Source organism: Orycteropus afer, unplaced genomic scaffold, assembly GCF_000298275.1.
Source record: "Orycteropus afer afer isolate SDZICR_OR568_19922 unplaced genomic scaffold, OryAfe1.0 scaffold00219, whole genome shotgun sequence".
In the NCBI taxonomy this organism is placed as follows: domain Eukaryota; kingdom Metazoa; phylum Chordata; class Mammalia; order Tubulidentata; family Orycteropodidae; genus Orycteropus; species Orycteropus afer.
This window is the reverse complement of record NW_006921806.1, coordinates 2,223,282-2,245,611: the sequence shown is the minus strand read 5'-3', so window position 1 is coordinate 2,245,611 and position 22,330 is coordinate 2,223,282. Positions and strand designations below refer to the sequence as shown.

Here is a 22,330-nt window from a genome sequence, read left to right as displayed (position 1 = left end):
AGTTTACAGACAGAATTGGTTTTCTGTTCAACAATTCATGCACATTTTGTTTTGTGATACTTATTGCAGTCCCACAGTGTAATAGCACTCTTCCCACTTCTTCCCTGTGTTTACTGTTTCTCTTTGTCCTTCTGTCCCATTCCTTCCAGCCTTGTTAGCTTTGTCCCTGGGCAAGATCTCTTTTGATCTTATATGTTTAACTATTCTAATGAGTGATAATAATTTCACCTTACAGGCCTGTCTGTCATTTGGCTGAAAGTTGAGCCACAGGGTAAGTTCAGTTCTAGGCTCAAAGGGTAGTCCTTTACCTTTTTATTTTTTTTTAATTAATTATTTTTTTTATTTTTGCAGTGTTCTCTCCCCTCCCCTTCCACCCCTGGTAACCAACAAAGAAAGTTTCCTTCCACATATAAACCTTTCCTTGACTTTTTTTAATAATGAACTAATACAATATTTGTCCTTCTGTGATTGACTTATTTTACGCAGCATAATGTCCTTCAATTAAGTGTTGTGTAGTATTCCATTGTGTGTATGTACCACAGTTTAATCCTTCACCTTTTTAATGAACATAGAATGGGAAGGGTGAGGGTGACTCCTGTCACAGGAATGGTGTATTGTTGAGGAGATGCCACAGCCAGCAGGTCCTTGAAGCATTGAGAGCTACAGGGCACTCTCTGTGGGAAGGAGTAGTGTGAACTTGGTGAGTGGGTGTTGGTGGCTGAGAGTGTGGGCTGGTGTGGCCTCTCTGGTACATTGAGATCTACTCTTGGTGAAGCTTTCCTCAGATTATCAGTGTGTGAATTATCAGGGAGTGAGTCTGAGTCTTGAGCATCCTTTGCTGGTGTGCAGCAGGGCATATGCAGGGATAGATATTCCTAGACCAAGCAGGAAAACTGGTGGCTGAGAACAGAATTCAGATCAAAATTGTAGTGTGTCTGGCTTGCCTGACTAACAAAAAAATTGAATTATTGCCAACATGTAAAATTTGTGATGTTCTGCGTACAAATTTGGACTTTCCACTTCTTTAAAAAAAATTAGAAGGTCTTGCTTCAGTGCTCCTGCCTTTGCAGGGGAGGAGCCAGCAGCCAGAGCTCTTTTGTCCTCTTTTGAAGAGTTGTTCTGTAGAATATCGGCCAGTTTGGGTCTGTTTGATGTTTCCTTGTGTGTGTGCATTTTTGGCGAGAGCACTGCAGGAGTGATGACATTCTCTGAGGGGTGTCATATTGGAAGAACCAGGTGTTAGTGTTTGATGACTCCTTATTGATGATAATAACTTTGATCATATAGCTACTATGGTGCCTTAGTTCTCTATCTTCTGGTAGTAAAATTATTGTTTTCTCTTTGTAGTTAATAAGTTTATGGTGGAGAGGTAATTTCACACTCTGCAGATATCTTTTTTTTTTTTTTTTTCTCTTTTAAGGGCCCAGTAGGTCAACCAAAGTTGACTTACTTTCTGGCAATCCCTAGTCAGGGATCTGAAGGCATATGCATATGAATGAGTGAAATGATCAGGGGATAAGGAAAAGAGAGGTTTGGATGAATACCAAAACATTTTAAAAGGGTTATATGAAGTAATTGTGTTTATCTGAATGTATTATGAAAATAATATCCATCTAAATGGATAATGTTCAGAAGGTGTATGAGTCTGCCCCTAGACCACCTTTGATTGGATATGCTAAAAAGGGAACTGAGCTTGCTGGCTTAGTCCTGTGTGGGAGTAAATAAGGGTTTATGCTGAAAAACTATGATCCCCACCCAGTCACTGAGGTTGAGATCTTCAGGGCAGGAGATGGAAAGATTGATTGACAACAATCAGCTCAGTGGTCTGATCTGCTGATGTCTTGTTTCTCATGGTATTTTCTTTCATTAGTTTTAGCTCTTATTGATGATTCTTGCCTGCAAAAATTTCCTGAGGGATTGGTCAGATGGAGATTTTGTAAAAATGGTGTATGGCCAGATTACTTTGTCTAACTTCATGAGGGGATAGACTGTCAGTCCAGAGCTAATTCCTATGAGGTGGAGATCAGACATTCCTCACTCTACAACCTTTTAACCAATTCTGACACCAGCCATCTCTCCCATCATACCCTCTGCTTCTCTGCTGGGTTTGATAATTCATTGCAATGGCCACACAGAACTCACAGACCATACTCACGACTATGGGGTTTATTAGGGAAGTAACAGGTTAAAATTCAGGATCAGGATCAACTTGGAGGTAATACAGGATACAGTTAGATCAGGTCAGCTTCTTCTCCACCTTGCCCAGAGGCAGGTCTCTTCTGCTGGTCCCTGCTTGGGCTTGGCCTCTTGCTTTCCCAGCTCCTGTTTATTTGGGCAAGTGTTACAAAGCTCTTTAGCTCTGCTGATAAGTGTGCCTGGAGGCACCTAACTTCAGGAGGGAGCCTTCTGTCTGAAGGCATTTAATTCTCTTGTTCCATGGCTTGACATGCCCACTATATCTGCCTTGTTCTGTGGGCCGGAAAGCCCACTGCCTTGTCTTGTGCCAGTCTCCTGATTCTGCTGCCACCATACCATTTCTCTGCCCCTAAACTCTGCTATGCTTACTGCTGCTTCTTGCCATCTTGCACCATTTCCAATGTCTTCAGTGTTACAACTCTCCATCTCCTGGGTCTAGGAGGTTTTTGGTGCAGGGAACCTGGGCCCAAAGGATGTGTTCCACTCCTGGCTCTTCTTCTTGCTGGTAAAGAGATTCCCTAATACTGACCAATCCCCTGCAAGAGTTCCATGTACCTTATTTGCATGATCCTACCCCCACAAGATTCCATGCCCCTTATTTGCATTAGCAGAACTGTCCAATCCCCTTGATGGGCAATAAGCACCTTGTTTACATAGTTCCACTCAATCATTGTGTGGAAGTTACAAGACCATTGTTAGAAGGGCCATATTAAAGTGATTCAATGAACCATGCTTTATTTCCCTAATTCCATCTACATATATGAGTTAGTATTCTCCTGTAAGAATGAGCTGTCCCTTTTCCTCAGTTTACTTATTTATTCAATTTTTTATATCAGTATGGATTCATGGATGTTTACTTTAGCCTATGGTTTTAATCTATCATTATCATTATTTATTTTGCTGCTGAAATACATAGATTTGGCCATTGGGAGCACTTTCAAAATTTTTTGAGTATTTACTTGCTCTTTGGCAACTGAGATTTTCCCTTTTGTCCTTTCTTTACCCTAGACCTGGAATCAGCCATTTCTTCAGAACCCCTGGCTCCTTTCAGTGGAGAGTGGTATTTAGAACCAAAATCTGGGTGCTGGGAGTTCGTGCTACCAGCGGGTATCGTTATTTCTAGGGCCTTTCAACAGACAGAGCTAGGAAGTATAAATACATGTATACACACAAATAACACATCTATATCTATTTCTTCATCTGCTTGTATACTAAAAAACATGAGTTCATACTAATACCTTCAATTCCATGCCAGCACCCCACAATTCATTCTAACTTTCCCTTTTTCCTTATTTTTAACTCCTTTCTCTGATAGAAACTTGGCTCTTTTTATCTATAACGTATTTACTTAGTTGCTCAATTTAGAATACACACAGATTAGTTTCAGAATTGCTAACCAATATCCCTATGAAACACAAATCTTACAGTTTTTTGTCTTTAGCTTTACAGTATATAGTTAAAATATGCTAGTCCAAAGGTACTTATTTTTAAATATTTTATTTTTGGTGTTGTGGAGAATGTACATGGCAAAACATACACCAATTCAGTAAGTTCTGCATGTACAATTTAATGACATTGATTACAGTCTTCAAGTTGTGCAACTATTCTCACCCTCCTTTTCTGAATTATTCTTCCCACATTAACATAAACCCACTGCCCCACCAGTTTTAGTATTTATTTATTATTTCTCACGATATTGAGTTTGTCTGTTTTTTTTTATTTAAACACTTGTGTTTCAGGTGAAGCCATAAAATTTTAATAGCACAGAGTTACAATAAATCTGTTTATGTACTATATATCTTTATGTTAAGAAGGACTGTATAACATTGTTTGTTAAAATTTTAAATTAAATAGTTATTAATGAGAACCTAGACACAGATCTTACAACTTGTGCAAAAATTAACTAAAAATGGATCATAGACTTAAATGTAAAATGCAGAACTCAAAATTATGTGAGAAAATATAGGAGAAAATCTACATGGGCTTGGGTTTGGTGATTAGTTTTTAGATATAACAATAAAAGCATGATTCATACAAGAAATAAACTGCTAAGTTGGACTTCATTAAGATTAAAAACTTCTGTTTTGTGAAAGACACTATTAAAAGAATGAAAAGCCACATACTGGGGAAAATATTGATAAAACACAAAGCTGATATTTAAACAAATTTTAAAACTAGTAACAATAAAACAATCCAAGGAAAAAAATGGACAAATGATCTGAATGGACATCTCACCAAAGAATATGTACAGATGGCAGGTAAGCATATGAAAAGATACTCAACATCATTTGTTGTTATTGTTAGCTGCCAGTGAGTCAGCTCTGACTCATGGTGACCTTAGGTATAACAGAATGAAAAAGTGCGTGGCCCTACTGCTCAACTACAGGTCCTACGCCATGTTCATGATTGTAGTATGTTTGAGTCCAGTGTTGTGGCTGTTATGTGAATCCATCTTATTGAGGGCTTCCCTTGTTTCATTGGCTCTCTGCTTAACAAACATGAAAACCTGATGGATTACGACAAAATACACTTATTAGAATGGCTGACATCCAAAACACTAACACCACCATATTGCAAGGATGTGGAACAATAGGAATTTTTTTTCATCACTTGGCAGATTACAAAGCTAAACAATCTTTAATAACCTGCAATCACACTTCTAGGTATTTATCCAACTGATTTGAAAACATGAATATGTTGATAACAGCTTTATTCATAATTGCTAAAAACTGGAAGCAGCCAACATGTCCTTTAGTGGATGAATGGATGAATAAATTTAGACATCCATACAATGGAATACTGTTGTTACATGCCGTCGAGTCAGATGTGACTCCTTGGGTTTTTGAGGTGGTATCATATGGAAGTAGATTGCCCAACTTTCCTTCCAAGGAGTGACTGGTGACCTTGAACTGCCAGCCTTCTGGTTAGCAGTCAAGTGCCTTAGGCACTAGTCAAGCAATGCCAAGATATGCGAAGAACAATGTAAAGATATGGATGACATCTAAATGCATACAGCTAAGTGAAAGAAGATAGATAATCTGAAAAGGTATGATTCCAACTATATGACTGTGGTAGTTAAATTTGTATGTCAGCTTGGCTGGGCCTGGTTGAGTGGCTGGGCAGCTGGTGGTATTTATTCCCCATGATGAGATTGGCAATCAGCTCCGTGGTGGGATCTACCACAAGCAGCTGAGTAGCTGCCTTTGTGATGTGGTCTGCTTCCTGTGTATAAGGAGAAGCCTTGGGGATAGTCTCTAACTTACGGCATGCTTGGACCCTGCATGTAGCTGTGTCGTTGTTCAGCAGCCTGCCGTGTTCTGCCGACCTGGGGACTTAAAATGGACTTGAATTAATGGCCTGCTATGTGGTTTGGTAACATTGGGACTGTGCCTTTTTACTTATCAACCTTGGGCTTGGCAGCCTCAGCAGGCAGCAGCTGTCTGAGTGAAGAAAAGCCTTTAGCTTCAGTGGGCTGGGAGCTGGAGGCAGAGCTGAAGCCGATGGCTGAGGGGCTTTCACCCAGACCCTAGAATCTGGCACTTTGAATTTGGACTTAAAGCCTCCAAATTGTGAGAGAATAAACTCCTGTTTCTTAAGGCCATCTCATTTGTGGTATATTCTTGTCAGAGAGGCACTGGGTAACCAGAACAATGACTTTCTGGGAAAGATAAAATTATAGACAATATGATGATTATTGTTTGCCTGGGTTTTGGAGGGGGATAAAGGCAACGATGAGAGGATTTTTTTGGATAGTGAAACCTGTATGATATCATAATAGGAGATACATGACATCATGCATTTGTCAAAACCTGTAGAACTTTTATATCATTATATCACATGCAAGTAAAATTATGCTGAAAATAATTCAAAAACAGTTGCAGTAGTACATTGACAAGGAATTGCCAGAAATTCAAGTTGGATTCAGAAGAAAACATGGAATGAGGGATATCACTGTTAATGTAAGATGGAACTTGACTGAAAGCAAAGAATTCCAGAAAGATGTTTGCCTATGTTTTATTGACTATGCAAAGGCATTCAACTGTGTGGGTCATAATAAATTATGGATAACTTTGAGAAGAATAGGAGTTTCAGAACACTTAATTGTGGTCGTGAGAAACCTGTACATAGACCAAGAGACAGTCATTCAAACAGAACAAGGGGATACCACATGCTTTAAAATCAGAAAAGGTGTGCATCATGGTTGTGTCCTTTCACCATAATTATTCAATCTGTATGCTGAATTTAGTTTTTTGTTTGGTATGCTGAGCAAATAATCTGAGAAGTTGTACTAGATGGAAAAGAATGCAGCATTAGGATTGGAAGAAGACTCATTAACAACCTGAGATATGTAGGTGACACAGCCTTGGTTGCTGAAAGTAAAGGTGACTTGAAGCACTTACTGATAAAGGTGAAAGGCTACAGCCTACAGATGGATTACGCTTCAACATAGAGAAAACAAAAAACCTTATTGTAGGACCTGTAAACACCATCATGATAAATGGAGAAAAGTTGTCAAGGATTTCATTTTACTTGTATCCACTATCTGTGCCCACAGAAGTGTTGTTGTTAGGTGCCGTCAAGTCGTTTCCAACTCATAGCGACCCCACGCACAGCAGAATGAAACACCGCCTGATCCCGCACCAGCTCCATGATCCTTGCTATACTTGAGCCCATTGTTGCAGCCACTGTGTCAATCCATCTCGTTGAAGGCTTTCCCCTCTTTGGTCAACCCTCCACCTTACCAAGCATGACATCCTTCTCCAGGGAATGGTCCCTTCTGATAATATGTTCCAAGTATGTTAGATGAAGTCTGGCCATTCTTGCTTCCAAGGAGCATTCTGGCTGCACTTCCTTCAGGACAGATCTGTTAGTTCTTTTAACAGTCCATGGTACTTTCAGCATTCTCCGCCAGCACCACAACTCAAAAGCATCAACTCTTCTTCGGTCTTCTTTATTCATTGTCCAGCTCTCACATGCATATGAGGCGATTGGAAATATCATAGCTTGTGTTGGGTGCACCTTAGTCCTCAAGGAGACATCCTTGCTCCTTAGCACTTGAAAGAGTTCCTTCACGGCTGACCTGCCCAGTGCTACATGTCATCTAATGTCCTGACTTGCTGCTTCCATTGGCATCGATTGTAGAACCAAGCAATGTGAATTCTTTGACAACCTCAATCTTTTCTCCATTTATCGTGATGCTGCTTATTGGTCCAGTTGTGAGGATTTTTGTTTTCTTTATATTGAGGCGTAATCCATACTGCAGACTGTATTCTTCAACCTTCCTCAGTAAGTGCCTCAAGTCATCCTCATTTTCTGCAAGCAAGCAAAGTTGTATTGTCACTGTATTGCATGTTGTTAATGATTCTTCCTCCAATCCTGATGCCACATTTTTCTTCATATAGTCCAGCTTCTCAGATTATTTGCTCAGCATAGAGATTGCATAAGTGTGGTGAAAGGCTACAACCCTGACACACTCCCTTCTTGATTTTAAACTATGCAGTGTCCCCTTGTTCTTTTTGAACGACAGCTTCCTGGTAAATGTACAGGTTCCTCATGAGTTCTCTGTCAATATACTGCTACAACTGTTTTTGAATTGTCTTCAGTAAGATCTTACTTGTGTGCAAAAGCAATGATATTGTTCGATAATTTCCACATTCTGTGGGATCACCTTTCTTTGGAATGGGTACAAATATGGATCTCTTCCAGTCAGTTGGCCAGGTAGCTGTCTTCCACATCTCTTGGCATAACCGAGTGAGTGCCTCCAGTGGGGCATCTGTTTGTTGAAATATCTCAGTGGGTGTTCTGTCAATCCCTGGAGACTTGTTCTTCGCCAATTCCTTCCTTGCAGCTTCTTCTTCCTCCTTCAGTACCTTTTGTTCTAGATCATATGCCACTTCCTGAAATGGATGAAGATCGACCAGTTCTTTTTGGTATAGTGACTCTTATGTATTCTTTCCATCTTTTATTGATGTTTCCTACATCATTCAATATTTTGCCCCTAGAATCTTCCAGTATTGCAACTCGAGGCTTAAATTTTTTCCTCTGTTCTTTCAGCTTGAGAAATGTCGAGCGTATTCTTCCCTTTTGGTTTTCTAACTCCAAGTCTTTATACATTTCATTATAGTAATTGGCTTTGTCTTCTTGAGCTGCTTTTTGAAATATTTGTTTCAGCTCTTTTATCATTTGCTTTAGCTGCTCTCCTCTCAAGGGCAAGTTTCAGAGTCTCTTTTGTCATCCATTTTGGTCTTCTCTTCTTTTCTCGTCTTTTTAGTGACCTTTTGCTTTCTTCATGGATGGTGTTCTTGATGTCATCCCACAATTCTTCTGGTTTTTGGTCATTGGTGTTCAATGCATCAAATCTATTCTTTAGATGGTCTCTACATTCAGGAGGGATATATTCAAGATCATATTTTGGCTCTCCTGGACTTGTTTTAATTGTCTTTAATTTCAAGTTGAACTTGCATATGAGCAGTTGATGGTCTGTTCCACAATCAGCTCCTGGCCTGGTTTTGGCTGAAGATACTGAGCTTTTCCATTGCCTCTTGCCACAGATATAGTCAGTCTGATTCCTGTGTTTTCTATCTGTCAGAGTCCACCTGTACTGCCTCCATTTGTGTTGTTGAGAAAAGGTATTTGCAATGAATAAGTCATTGGTCTTGCAAAATTCTACCATGCGATTTCCAGCAGTATTTCTGTCACCAAGGCCAAGTTTTCCAACTACAGGTGATTCTTCTTTGTTTCCAACTTTTGGATTCCAGTCATCAGTGATAATTGACACATCCTGATTGCATGTTTGGTCAATTTCAGACTGCAGAATTTGATAAAAATCTTCAATTTCCCTATCTTTGGCTTTGGTGCTTGGTGCATAAATTTGAATAATAGTAGTATTAATGGATCTTTCTTGTAGGCGTATGGATATTATCCTGTCACTCACAGCATTGTACTTCAGGACAGACCTTGAAACATCCTTTGTGATGATGAATGTCATGCCATTCCTCTTCAATTTGTCATTCCCAGCATAGTAGATCATATGGTTGTCTGATTTAAAATGCCCAAAACCCATCCATTTCAGCTCACTAATGCCTAGGATATCAATCTTTATGTGTTCCATTTCATTTTTGACAATTTCTAATTTTAAAACTTTTTTTTTTTGTTTGTTTTTGATCATAGATGTTTGGTTACATTTGTTTCATTGTGATCTCAATAACATTGCAATCAATGATACTATCACCTGCTTTTGTTGATTTAGTGACTGTGAAATGATCTTTAAAATTTGCATCTTCAAATTTGTGTAGCTTTTATTGGTATCTTCCTTTCCCAGGCATTTTTTATGTACATTTCTCTCATCTATTATTTTCATCAGTTTACTGATGAGCATACAGGCTTGGAGAGGGCTACCCGATATTACACATCTACTGAAGGGGTGAAATGGAGTTTGTAGCCTCCTGTTTCTGGTGTTTTTAACTTTACACTTAAAGCATCTTAACAGTGTTGCATATTTTTCCATAGTTATTTTTAAGTGGTTGTATTTTCCCATGTGAGTGATCTGGTCATGCCCTTTGCTTTCCTTCCCAGGAATATGAGCAAGAGCATAAACTGGAGGTTGCTGCCCTGGCTCATCAACACGAAGATGAGACTGCACGGCTGCAGGCAGAGCTCCAGCAGGTGGCTGCAGCCCATGAAGCAGAGATACAGCGGGTGCAGCTTCAGACCCAGGTAGCATGGTGCCTGCCACCTAGTTAATCCCTCTTGCAAGACCTAAGACACTCTAGCTCCTGTTCATGCAGTGTGCTCTGTCCCTTATATTTGAAATGGTCCCATCTCTGAAGACATAGTGGGGTTTGTTTTGGGAATTGGGAGGGTACCAGCTAGGAGGGATTTGTCTAAAGTGGGCAGGTGTGTTCTGTGGGCGTGTGGGGGTGGTACAGAGTGTTATTAAGGAGACAAAACTGTGTGCCCCCCCCCCCCCCGCCCAAGCCATGATACCAGGCTCCACCTAGCTGGGCTGTAGGTTGGGTAGTCACCAGCCCACCGATGTGTCTCACTTCTTAGACGGTACACGCCCTTGAGCTAGAAGCTCTGCGCTTGAGCCTGAGCAACATGCACACAGCACAGCTGGAACTGATGCAGGCCAACCTGCAGAAGGAGAAGGAGGCGGCGCTGACTGAGCTGCGTGAGATGCTCAATGGACGGCATGCCCAGGAGCTGGCCCTGGTGCAGAACCGGCAGCAAAGCACGCTAGAGCTCATCCGGGAGCAATGTGAGCGAGAGAGGGAGGCGCTGGCACTCCAGTGTGGGCAGGAGGCAGGTATGACACTCCTCCAGTCACACTTCTTGTCAAAGTCTACATGCACATTCTTCTAAAGTACAGATTTCTGTTTGTCTTTTTGGGAAGCAGATCATTATATACTGTGAATCCTACCATGTAAAGGGTTTACCAACATATTTCTGTGCTGGACCGACCTTCACACAGGTGATGCGGTTCCTGTGCCCTGGGAGCTGCGTGTAGACTGCTCTGGCACTCCTTATGTCCCTGGGCCTCAATCATGATTGTGTGTATGCATTAGCTCTGGTCCAGTGGGCATGGATGTGTTTCACTTGCACTGCTGTGGGACTTCCTTCTGTTGAGACCTCTGGTAGTCCTGTGTTAATGTTTGAAACCTTGCCCTTGGAAGCTGATTGGATCCTGTGCTGAAGTTTTTTCTGTTTCCATTTTTAAATAAGACTCGAAAGTTCAGCTTTACCAAGCCCGACCCACACTGTTTCTGGCACTTGGGACACTGGGTAGAGTGGGGCCACCATACAGTTCATCCATTTAAAATGTGCAGTTCAGTAATATTCAGTATATTCACAGATCTGTGCATCTGTCTCCACTACTTAATTTAGAACATTTTCCTTGCCCTGTGAAGAACACTGTGCCCGTTAGCTGTCACCCCACTTCCCAGCAGGGTGTTAGGCTGGCTTCTCTGCTTGCCTGTTCAGCTTTTATCTCATAAAGAGAAGCCACATGCCTGCTGTGGGGATGCTGACAAGCTGTACCCTTGCTTTGGCCCACCCCCCAGCTCCCCTCCCCCAGAGGTGACCACTTCACTTTACTTCTTGTACTGCAAGTTATGCATGTAGATTCAAGAAAAGACACATCTGTTTTTATTCCCCCCCCCCTTTTTTTTTTTTTTTAAAGAAAATAGAAAACACTTTTTCCATGTGCTCTTTCAGTGCTTTCACCATGTAAAATCCTGGACATTTAGAGCCTGTAAAGGGGCACAAGTTTCACCAGCTGCTCTGGGTGGGTGCTGGGGGCTTCAGTCTCTGGACAGCAGACTCCTCCTTCTGATTTTTGGAGTGAGAGCAGGTGTCTCACAGGACTGTTCCTCTAGGGGGTGCCGCATCTGTCCTCTATCCTGTGCTTGCCCAGGCTGGCTGCACCTCTCTCAGGCCCTCTCTATCCTTTACTGTGCCACCTTATGTTTATACCTGCTGACTGGGCCACTATAGGTGTGCATCTTGACCCTCTGCTCCATGCCCATCCTTTCCCACTAACCACTCCATCACCTTGCACTTGGTGGGGCTCTGCAGTGCCATGGAACATTTGTGCTAGTGTCCTTCTGCTTTCTCCCTCTTGAGTGAGGAGTTTCTGCATCCTAGAAATGTCTGTACCTGTCCCAACTCCAGTCCTTGGTGTGCAGTCTGGCCCAGAGTAGGCACTAGACACAAGATGAGTGCTGTGTCCCCAGTGGCCAGTGGTCCCTGTGACCTGGTAATTGGGAGAAGACCTGCCTCCTTAATTAGGTGGATGTGCATGACTGGATCCTCCTTCTCTCTTACCACCTGGACTCAGTGTGTTGTAAAAGCCAGATATTGCTGCAGTCTATTTCATCAGAGATGCTGCCCTGTGAGCAGCGAGTGGATAGTGGAATCTGTCCCCAGTGACTGAGTGTGGGGCAGCTGGACACTGCCTGCTCTGAACCACTTATGTGTTTTCATTACAGCTGAACTGAAGGAGAAGCTAGAATCAGAAATGGAGAAAAACATCCAGATAATTGAGGTACACTGTGATTGATCAGGAAACAATTCTATGTATATTCTTCCTTTTTTCTCCATCCCTCCCAACTCACCAGCCCCAAAAAAACCGTCAATCAAAATCCAGTGAAAGTTTTGACGGAGTGTGCTGGTAACAAATGCATCGTATTTTCTTTAGAGACAAAGCTCTCTTTTATTTGCACAGTTTGTATTTGTCAGAAGAGCTTTTTTTTTCCCCATTTAATGTTGACTTCTCATGAAAGGTGAAGGTGCCTGCCCCTTCCCTGGCTCTTGTCTGAGAGGCCCTGTAGTTTTCACACTGCACTCCAGTGCATGCGGGGTGTGAACACTGACCATGTGTGTTGGGCACCAGCAACACTCTAGGGGAGTGCCAGTGGGTGACAGTGTCAGGGTACAGGGCTAAGGGAAAAGGACAATGATGAGGGCAAATTGATTTGATGGAGTGAGCCCACCTAGTGCCAGATGATGGGATAGAGACAGAGTTGGGAACTCAGGACATGTTGATGTCGTGTGATATGATGTTGGCCTGCAGGGCCTTTGCCAGATTGACACTGTCTACAGTATCTTTGGGAGCTCTGGTGGCATAGTGCCTAAGGCATTTGACTGCTAACCAGAAGGCTGGTGGCTTAAACCCACCAGCCACTCTTTGGAAGGAAGGTTGGGCAATCTACTTCCACAGTGATACTGCCTCAGAAACCCAAGGAGGGGTCGCTATGAGTCGGATCTGGCTCCACGGCAGTGGTTGCGTTTTTTTGCGTTTACAGCATCTTCATGATGGTCCTTCTCCTACAGCCTACATCCTTTGTGGGGAGAGTGGGGAGAAATCCTGTTTCATAAAGCACTAGAATGCATGTGTTTCTTAGGATGTTTCTTTACCTCCCCATCCCTCTCTCAAGGCAGCTTGGTAGGGAGACTTGGGTGGTAGTGCTGGCACCAATGTTGTGCACTCTGGAGGGAAGCTGTGGGCAGCTGTGGGCACCAGCTCCCGAGGATCATACTTGTCAGGCTGTCTTTGTTACTTTTGCCAGGCAGGTGGCGTAGGATGTATCAACTCCACCCTTTAGCCTGCCATGGGTCCTTCCCTTGGGCCTTCATCTGCACAGGGCCCCAAGACTATGCTGGCCAGGTGAAGAGTCCTCAGTCTGCTGTATGGCTTGTCTTTGTCTTCAGAGACTGCTCTGTTTCTGGAAGAGGCATATCATTTTGCGCTTTCTTTACTGTCTGCCTTTCAGTGGCTTCTGTTTTGGCTACTTTTTGCCAGTGGGGATTGATTAGACCATGGGGCCCTCTTCCAAGTAACATTTAGTCTAGGGAGGGGGGTGCCTATGTAATGTTTCTTTGCCACAGGTAATACACCACTGACCATGTTTACATTTTCCTTTTCTTTATTTACATTAGACTCTGAAGCGAGATTGGGAGTCAGAGAGAGACTTGTGCTTAGAAAATCTACGCAAAGAATTATCTGAAAAGCACCAGTCAGAATTGGAGAATTTACAGAATCAGTTTAAGAAGGAGCTGGCCAAGCAGAAAGCAGAGCTGGAGAAGATTTTTCAAGCCAAAAATCAGGCCGAATGTGAGCATCTGATTAAAATGAGCAGGTTGGGAGGGGCTGGGTCCTCCTGGGGGATACTGGGATAGATGTCAGGAAACCACTGGTTTTCGGTCATACGTGCTTTCTGAAGTGGGTTTTTAAATATCTGATGACTGTATGTGACATCAGGTGAGAAGGGTTGGAGGTGGATGAAGATGAGGGCACAGAGCCAGGAGTGGAGGCTGCCCTTCATTGACTGGGCCCTCTGGGCGTAGTCCTCACACGGACCTAAAACCTTTCTGAAACCTTTATTTCAGAGGTGTTTTTTTGCTTGTTCAATGATTAGATTACCCATTGCTGTGGAGAAAATTCTGACTCACAGCATCGCTATAAAACAGAGTAGAGCTGCCTCTTTATAGGTTTCCAAGACTATAAATCTTTATGGAAGCAGACTGCCATATCTCCCTGCATTCAAACTTCCAACTGTTTCTGGTGGCAGCTGTAAAAAGGGCATGAAGGTGGCATCTTCTGACCTCCTGCAACTTCACAAGAGGGAGACAGAATCACCATTAACAACCCAGGACTTACTCCTGTGAGACCAACCAGACGTGCTGCCACCCCCAGTGTTTTTCACCAATTCTGACATCAGCTATCCCTCCCAGGGTACCCACTATTTCTCTGTTGGGTTCAATAATTCATTGCAGTGCTTACACAGAATTCACAAACAATACTCACAATTATGGGGTTTATTAGAGAAGTAACAGGTTATAATTCAAGTTCAAGAATGCTGTCAGGATACAGTTCTTCAGTCAGGACACTCTCCCCTCTGCCATGCCCTCGGTTGTGCCTCTCTGGCTCTTGGCCTCTCAACCTGGCCTCTGCCCTGCTCAGGCAAAGTTTTTTTAGCTCTGCTGATAGGTACATCTATGAGCTGCCCACTTTGCCAGCAAGCCTCCTACCCAAGGGCACTCAACTTTCTCTCTCCATGGGCCAGAAAGCCCACTGCTCTGTCTTGTGCTCTGGGTTCCATTGCTGCCATCTCTCAGCCAGGCATCTCTGCTGGGGTGTCTCTGCCAAGGAGGTACAGTGCAGGGATCTCAGGTCTGAGGATATGCTCTGCTTCACCTCCAGCTCTTTTCTCCTGATGTCTCTAGGAAGGCTTATTTTAAGCCCAGCAGCATAGCAAAGCTAACCAATCCTCACATTAGAGTTCTGTACACCTTGTTGGCAAGTTCCCACCCAGTAATCTGGTGGGAGTTATAAAAACTGTGGCTGGAAAATCCATACCAAGTAATTAACTGCACCACAGCAGCCAAGCACTTTAACCACTGTGCCACCAGGGCTCCTAACCCACCAGCCACTCCTTGGAAGTAAGGTTGGGCAATCTACTTCCATAGTGATACTGCCTTGGAAACCCAAGGAGGGGTTGCTGTGAGTCAGATCCGACTCCATGGCAGTGGTTGCGGTTTTATTTTACCTGAAAAAAGTGATGTCATGATTGCTGACTCCACACTCTGGCTGTTACATCTTACCTGGTGCCCCATCCCTGGAGGATGGCAGGAGGCGTGCTCAGAATGGGGAGTGTGAGGGGAGGCTGGGAGGCTGGCTGTGCTTTTCTACTACCTCCTGAGATTGAAGGAAGAAGTCCTTGGCAAGTGCTTAGAATGGAACCTTTGTTCTTCTTGTTGCTGTTGATTGTAATATATTAATCAACATTATTGTAATGGTAAAAACCTCTAGTAAACTAACTTTAATCTGATCTGTACTGCTTTCTAGGTGCCCTAAAGGACCTGGAGACTCAGCACCAAGCAGCCCTCCAGCAATTGCGGGAGGAGTTACAGTCTCAGCATTGCCAGTACTTAGAAGAACTGGAGCTGAAATGCAGAGAAAAGGAAGAAGCAAAACAGCTTGAGGTAGGCAAAGCTTATTCTCGTTTAATTATATTAGAGAAGTTTGAAAAGATTTTGGAATTGGGCCATTTCATAGTCTGTTATTAGCTAAAACTTAAGTACTGAATTCAAAGAGACACTCAGCTTCTGGTACATCTGATAGACGAGAATACAAGGATACAGACACATTAGCAGTATGGCCTGTGAGCTGATGCAGTGTTGATGTTCACACTTGTGCTCAGAGAACGAATGTCTTTTACAAGTGTCCATGAGATATTTACAAAAATTTCAAACATTGGACTGTAAAGCCACAATCTCTGACCAGAGTTCAGTTAACAAGGAATTCCTAAGAGAAGTTAACCAGAAATATTTCCGCTGTCATTTATTCAAAATGCTTTCCTGGGAAAAACATTACCTATTAAAATAAAAGTTTGTGTTATGGCCAGATCTGCACTCAGACCTAAAGTGCTTTTATTACTGAACCCAACAGTCAAACAGTGACTCAAGCATTCAGTCTAAGAATGAAAAGAAAATTGAAAAGAAAAAGGAGTTTGGGGATGGAATCAATGGTGGTATGTACACAAACTCACAGATTTGTGAAAATGTACTTGGCCAGAATTCAGGAGGGACCTAACGATGAACGCAGCCATGGGTCTCCCTTCTTCCAGCTCTAGTGCTCTGCAATTTGTTTCTTGTTGGCCAACATACGGGTTTTGTGCTTTTAAAACTTACTTTGCTTTGGACTTGTTGGAACAGTTTTCAAATATCTAGTGAATTCCAGTCCTTATGCCAACGAGTGCTTTTGAAGGGACAACGATAACTCGACAGTGACTCTCAGATCCACTTGGGGTGTGTAGTGCTGGGCAGATCCCTCAAAGGAGTGAACATTTGCAGCTGGTCATGCCCAGGAGTCTAGCAAAGTGTGTGCACCAGGCTGTGACTCCATGGCCTGCCCTGCTCCTGGGCTCTGCTGTGGTGAGAGAGCACCACTGGGTACACTCATTCCAGGGGCAGACACAGAGCATACTCACACGAGGGGTGGGGACAAGGTGCACCCACGTGAAGGGTGTGCCTGTGAGCCAAAAAAACTTAGACTCCTTGGCAACTTTGCTGCCCCTGCATGAGTCACATGTGTTTACAACAAGTGCAGACTCATAGGTCTACAGGTGACAGACTCAAGAGTCTGTGATGTTGGGGGATATGGGCAAAAGTGCAAACAATGTCTGTTTGTGTGTACGTGTATGTGCAGAAGCCTTAGTGCATAGCTTAACGGGCCATGTTTTCTAAACTCTCTTGAACAAAAAGTTTCACTTTAAGCAAACAAACCCAAAATCACTATTATTATTTTTAAGTGCTCTGCTTCTTAGAATGGTTAGAGATGTCAGAGAACCTAACTCCAACCTATACTTGACTCTGCATCTCAGAGGTTTTGTTGTCTCAGGTCTGTGATGCTTGAACCATTCTTCTTGCTGTTGTTGATGGTTAGGTCACAGGTTTAGGATCTGAGCCTTATTCCACATGTGTTCCTTTTCATGCCTGTTATATGAGGGCACCCCAAGGTATTTACCAGAGAGATAAGCACAAATATATATGTCGTTGCTTCCTGGGTATTCCATCTAATGAAGCTTTTCACAATCATGCTTTCCATTTTAATAGTTAGAGCATCTTCAAGCATCATACGAAGAGTTGAAGGCTCAGTCACAAGAGGAGATCAAGCACCTGTGGTCCCAGCTTGATTCTACGAGACCCGATGGACAGGAAGGGAGGGGTGAGGAGTTTTATTTTGACAATTCAAATTCTTAAGAGCTATCATTATGTCTTTCCCATTGTTGAAACACCAAATTGGGATTTTCCAAAGGTGGGACTCCCTCTCCCTCCATTGTGGAGCACCTTTGAGGACCAGAGTCTCACCCTCCTCCACATCAGAGTGGTCTGTGCAGCCTCAGGACATGGTGGGTTGCAGGTGATATGAAGTGAAGCAGCACAGATCATTTTGAGCCGGGCACAGCCAGGTGTGGTTTAGGTTCCATATCTTGATATGGGGAGCTTCAAACTAAGCCTCTAAACCTAACTGTTATGCTTACTGGGCAAGTGGAATAAATAACAAAAAGAGAGTCATAAGGCAGGGATGGAAGCAAGGCAGTATCTGAGTTGCATATCTGTCTGCTGCGGTAGTCAGTGCAACCCATCACCATCTTTGGCTCTGCCCTGCCCTGCAATAGGAGTTTCTATCAGTGTCTTACCCTGTGGATCCAGACTTCCTGTCCCAGGGATGCTGTGAGGGTAGAAGCTGGGAGAGACCATAGGCAGTAAGGGGAGGCAGCCTCGGCTGATTAGTAGGTTGTCAACAGAGGCCGAGGTAACTTGAAGACACTGTCCACATGTCATCTCAGTGCTAACAGACCCCCACTGGAACCTTCATCCTCATATTTGAGAACCCTTAGGAGCTCCAGTAGTGTAGTGCCTAAAGCACCTGACTGCTAACCAGAAGCCTGGAGGTTCAAACCCACCAGCCACTCCTCGGAAGGAAAATGGGGCAATCTACTTCTGTAGTGATACTGCCTTGGAAACCCAAGGAGGGATTGCTATGAGTTGGGTCCGACTTGACGATGCATAACAACAACAACAACATGGAAACTTAGATTTGAAATCTCTGGATGACCAACCAGTCAAGTCCGTGTTATTTGAAAGCTAATGACTAATTATTGTAAACTAGCTGGCAGCATTCTGGTGATAAAAATAGCCATGGTGAGGGTCAAGCTGTGCTCTGGTCTGTATTCAACTTAGCACCTTTTTTTAAAAATTTTTTTACTGTGACTTGGGTGAAAACTTACAGAGCAAATTCACTTTCCATACAGTAGTTCACATACATTTTGTCTCATGACATTGACTACAATTTATCCCAATGCAACAGCTCCCCTCCCACTTCCCCCTGATAGTTACCTCTTCCCTGTATCCATCCTTCCATGCACTCCTGGCCTCTGAGCTGTCTTCCTGTGCATAAATAGCCCTTGTTTCTCCCATGATTGTTCTCTCCAAGGAGTGTGTCTACCTTGGGTAAATGTTCAACTTGTATGCTTGTGTTTTGTTTGGTCAACTTAGCACCTTAATACAACACTCTTTTGCTAGCTCACACATCTGTAGGTTAGAGTCTGAGATGTCATGGCTGGGCTCTCTGCTCTGGTCTCAGGCTGAAATCAGGGTGTTGGCCAGTGGACTCCTTGTCTTGGGCCTCTGCAGGAATACACGTCTAGGCTTGTTCATGCTTTTGGCCGGATTTGGTTCCATGGGCTGGGCTTGAGGCCCTGTGTCCCTGATGACTATTGGCTAGGGATCACTCTCAGCTCCTGAGACTGCTCCAGGTACTTGCCACATGGCCCCCTCCGTAGCTTTTCATGATCTGTGAGTGCTCCTCATGCCTTGAATCTCCCTGCCTTCTCCTCTTGCCACCAGCCAGAGAAGTGCTCTGTTTCTAGAGCACGTGGGTTGTGTTCACCCCATTCTTTCCTGTTTGCCATGAACCATCTCTTATGGGCTATGTCATGCAGCCTAGTTACAAGGGGGCCCTCATTGCGGTTACAATCTCGGGACTTGGGTGTGGAAATCTCAGGGCCACTTTTGGAATTCTGCCCTCCATATCCCTGGGGCTGAGTTGTTGGATAATGTTGAGTTGACTCCAACTCATGGTGAACCCATGTGTCAGAGTGAAACTGCTCCTCAGGGTTTTCTTGGCTATAATCTTCATGGGAGTAGATCACCAGGACTTCCACAGAGCTAATGTGTGGGTGGATTTGAACCGCCCACCTCTTGCTTATTAGTCAAGTACTTGACCATTGTACCACTAGGTCCCCTTAGGGCCTGAAATAACTCCTGATTTTTCACAAGTATTTTGTTTTAAAATAATGACGTACTTTCATCTTATTAAAGAGTTACATGAGCAGCTCCTGGTTCCAGCATGTCACATGGAAGAATTAGAGCAGTTGAAGCGAGACTTTGAACAACAGCAGCAACGAGATAAAACTGAACATGAGACTGACCTGGAACAGTTGAGGATTTATTTTGAAAAGAAATTAAGGGATGCTGAAAAAAACTACCAAGAAGATCTAAATGTGTTACAGCAACGGCTACAGGAGGTGAAAGAAGATTCTTTTCTGGATTATGCAGAAATCAGGTAAACAAAACGATTTTTCCTCTTACATGTGTATTTGATATAGGAACATTGAGCTGAATTCAGATCTCATTTCTTTTGTGATATCATGCCAGTAGAGACCAACAGCCTTTGCTTTTATGTTTATGTAGAAGTGGTTTTCTTCAGTTGGCACTTGAAGTAAAGATGAATATAAATAGGATCTGAGTTTCTGACACATGTGACTGATCCTGCAGTTTCTGTGTGTCATGCTTCGGGACTTCCAGGGAACTGTGGATGCAGAATCTGGGACCCAGCATGTTCCAGGAGTGTGTTCACCTTTGCCAGGACACTTTGTGGGGTTTAGTTTGGAATCGGCCCTAGTTATTGCCCACAAAGGCAACTGACTCAGCCAGGTCACTGTCCTCTCATCAACATAGAGCAGGCTGATGATAGATGGGCTTGGAAGGATTTTCTCCTTTGAAATAGGTGCATTCCCAGGACAGAGCAGTGGTGAATGTAAAATGCTAAACTTGTGTTTTCTTTCATAGTTCATCCAGTATATTTATAGAAGAGACAGCTGAAAAGGAAAGGAAAGAACACCTTGACCAACTTAAACTTCAGCTTGAGCAACACGAGGTGATGGGCCATTTTTTTTTTTTTAATCATTGAGAAAAGTTGAGTTTTACTGAGATTTAACAATCTGAATTTCATCCTTTTTACCCATCAAGTAGAGGAAATCTTGCTTTTATATCTTGCATATACCTTTGATGGTTAGCGCATTGCATTGTCATCTGTTTGCGTATTTGTTAGGAGATAGCTACTCTAAGGCATCAATCAGTAGGAACAATTTGTGGTCCTGTTTTCTGTGTTTTCCCTAGCCTGCTGGCCATCTTCCTTGAGTTGCCTCCACACTGTTTATTTCTATAATTTTTAATCCTAAAATCAGTGCCATCCAAGCAGTTTCCTGTGATGATGGACAAGTTCTCTGTGCTGTCCAGCATGAGCACATGAGATGCAGTTGGTGTGACTGAAGAACTGAAACTTTAATTTTACTTGATTGTAATTAAAATGAATATAAGTCACCATGCTCATCTAGTGGCTGCTATGCTGGATAATGCAGTTCCTGTAGAGTATGATGATCTTATACCTGGGGGTATAAGCACCATCTCTTATTTTACGTATTTGTTGCCCATGGCCATTGAAGTTATTTCTAATTTGCATTGTTAATATCTATTTATCTGTCTTATGAATATCTGACTGTTTCTTAGAGACAATTTCATATGTTCATGATTTTCACTCCTCCCAGGCTTGCTCCGTGAGCTGAGCTGGACCCGACTGAGGCCTGTGCAGCCAGAGCAGTCACAGCTCCCGGCCCTGAATGGAGCAGCTGCTGTGGCCATGGGCTGGGCTGGGTTTTGTATTCTTTTAAATTTTATTTTTTAATTTAATATAGTGAAGTGGACTTTTTTTTGGTGTATAGTTCTGTAAGTTTTAGCATACCCATTGATTCATGTAATCTCCATCAGTCAGGAACAGAACAGCTCCAGTACCCACCAACTGCTCTCTTACTGTCCCTCTGTAGTCACCCCTCCTCCCCCACATAGTCCTTAGCAACCACTCATCTGTTCTCTATCACTATAGTTTTTTTTTTCTGAGAAGGTCATATAAATGGAATATATGGTATGCAGACTTTTGAGACTGTCGTCTTCTACTCAGTGTAATTTTCATGTATTCAGCAAAGTTGTTGCATGTGTCCATAATTCCTTTTATCTTGTATCCAGTAACTGCTGAATTTACTTACTAGTTCTAGGAGTACTTTTTGTAGATTCCTTGAGATTTTCCACATAGACAATGTATGTCATCTACAAATAGGGACTACTTTGTTTCTTACTTTCTGATCTGTGTGCCTTTTATATACATACAGCATAGGTGAGAATTTCCAGCTTTATGTTAAGTAAATATGGTGAAAGTGGACATCCTAGCCTTGTTCTGATTTTAGGAATCAAGTTTAACCCTAAAGTGTAAATGGCAAGCTTTTGTAGATGCTGTTCATAAAATTGAAGATATTCCTTCTATTCCTATTTTTTACCATGAATGAGTGTTGAATTTTGTCAAATGTCTTTTCTGTGTCTATTGATATGAACATTTTTTTTCTTTAGCCTTTGATATGGTATATTACATTGATTAATTTTTGAATATTAAACCAGCCCTGCATCCTGAAATAAACCCTATTTGGCCATGGTATATATTACATTTATATATTGTTGGATTATATTTGCTGGTATTTTGTTGAGGATTTTTAAAACTATATTCATGAGGGATATTGGCTCGTAGTTTTCTGTTTTTGTCATTTCTCTGCCTTTAACAGGATAATGTTGTTGTTGTTGTTAAGTGCCGTCGAGTCGTTTCCGACTCATAGCGACCCCATGCACAGCAGAACGAAACACTGCCCGATCCTGCACCAGCCCCACAATCCCTGCTATACTCGAGCCCATCATCGCAGCCACTGTATCAATCCATCTCGTTGAAGGCCTCCCCCTCTTT

General features: G+C 42.8%; 1 protein-coding gene across 1 annotated transcript in view; it reads left to right on the top strand.

The window, feature by feature from the left end:
• PCNT (pericentrin) overlaps window positions 1-22,330 on the top strand; it is a 248,093-nt gene that overhangs the window by 7,123 nt on the left and 218,640 nt on the right. Inside the window, 8 exon segments of the mRNA XM_007948706.1 lie at window positions 9,772-9,912; window positions 10,249-10,504; window positions 12,186-12,241; window positions 13,636-13,810; window positions 15,545-15,681; window positions 17,314-17,425; window positions 19,585-19,828; window positions 20,335-20,422. Of these exon segments, the coding sequence (XP_007946897.1) occupies window positions 9,772-9,912; window positions 10,249-10,504; window positions 12,186-12,241; window positions 13,636-13,810; window positions 15,545-15,681; window positions 17,314-17,425; window positions 19,585-19,828; window positions 20,335-20,422 (1,209 nt within the window).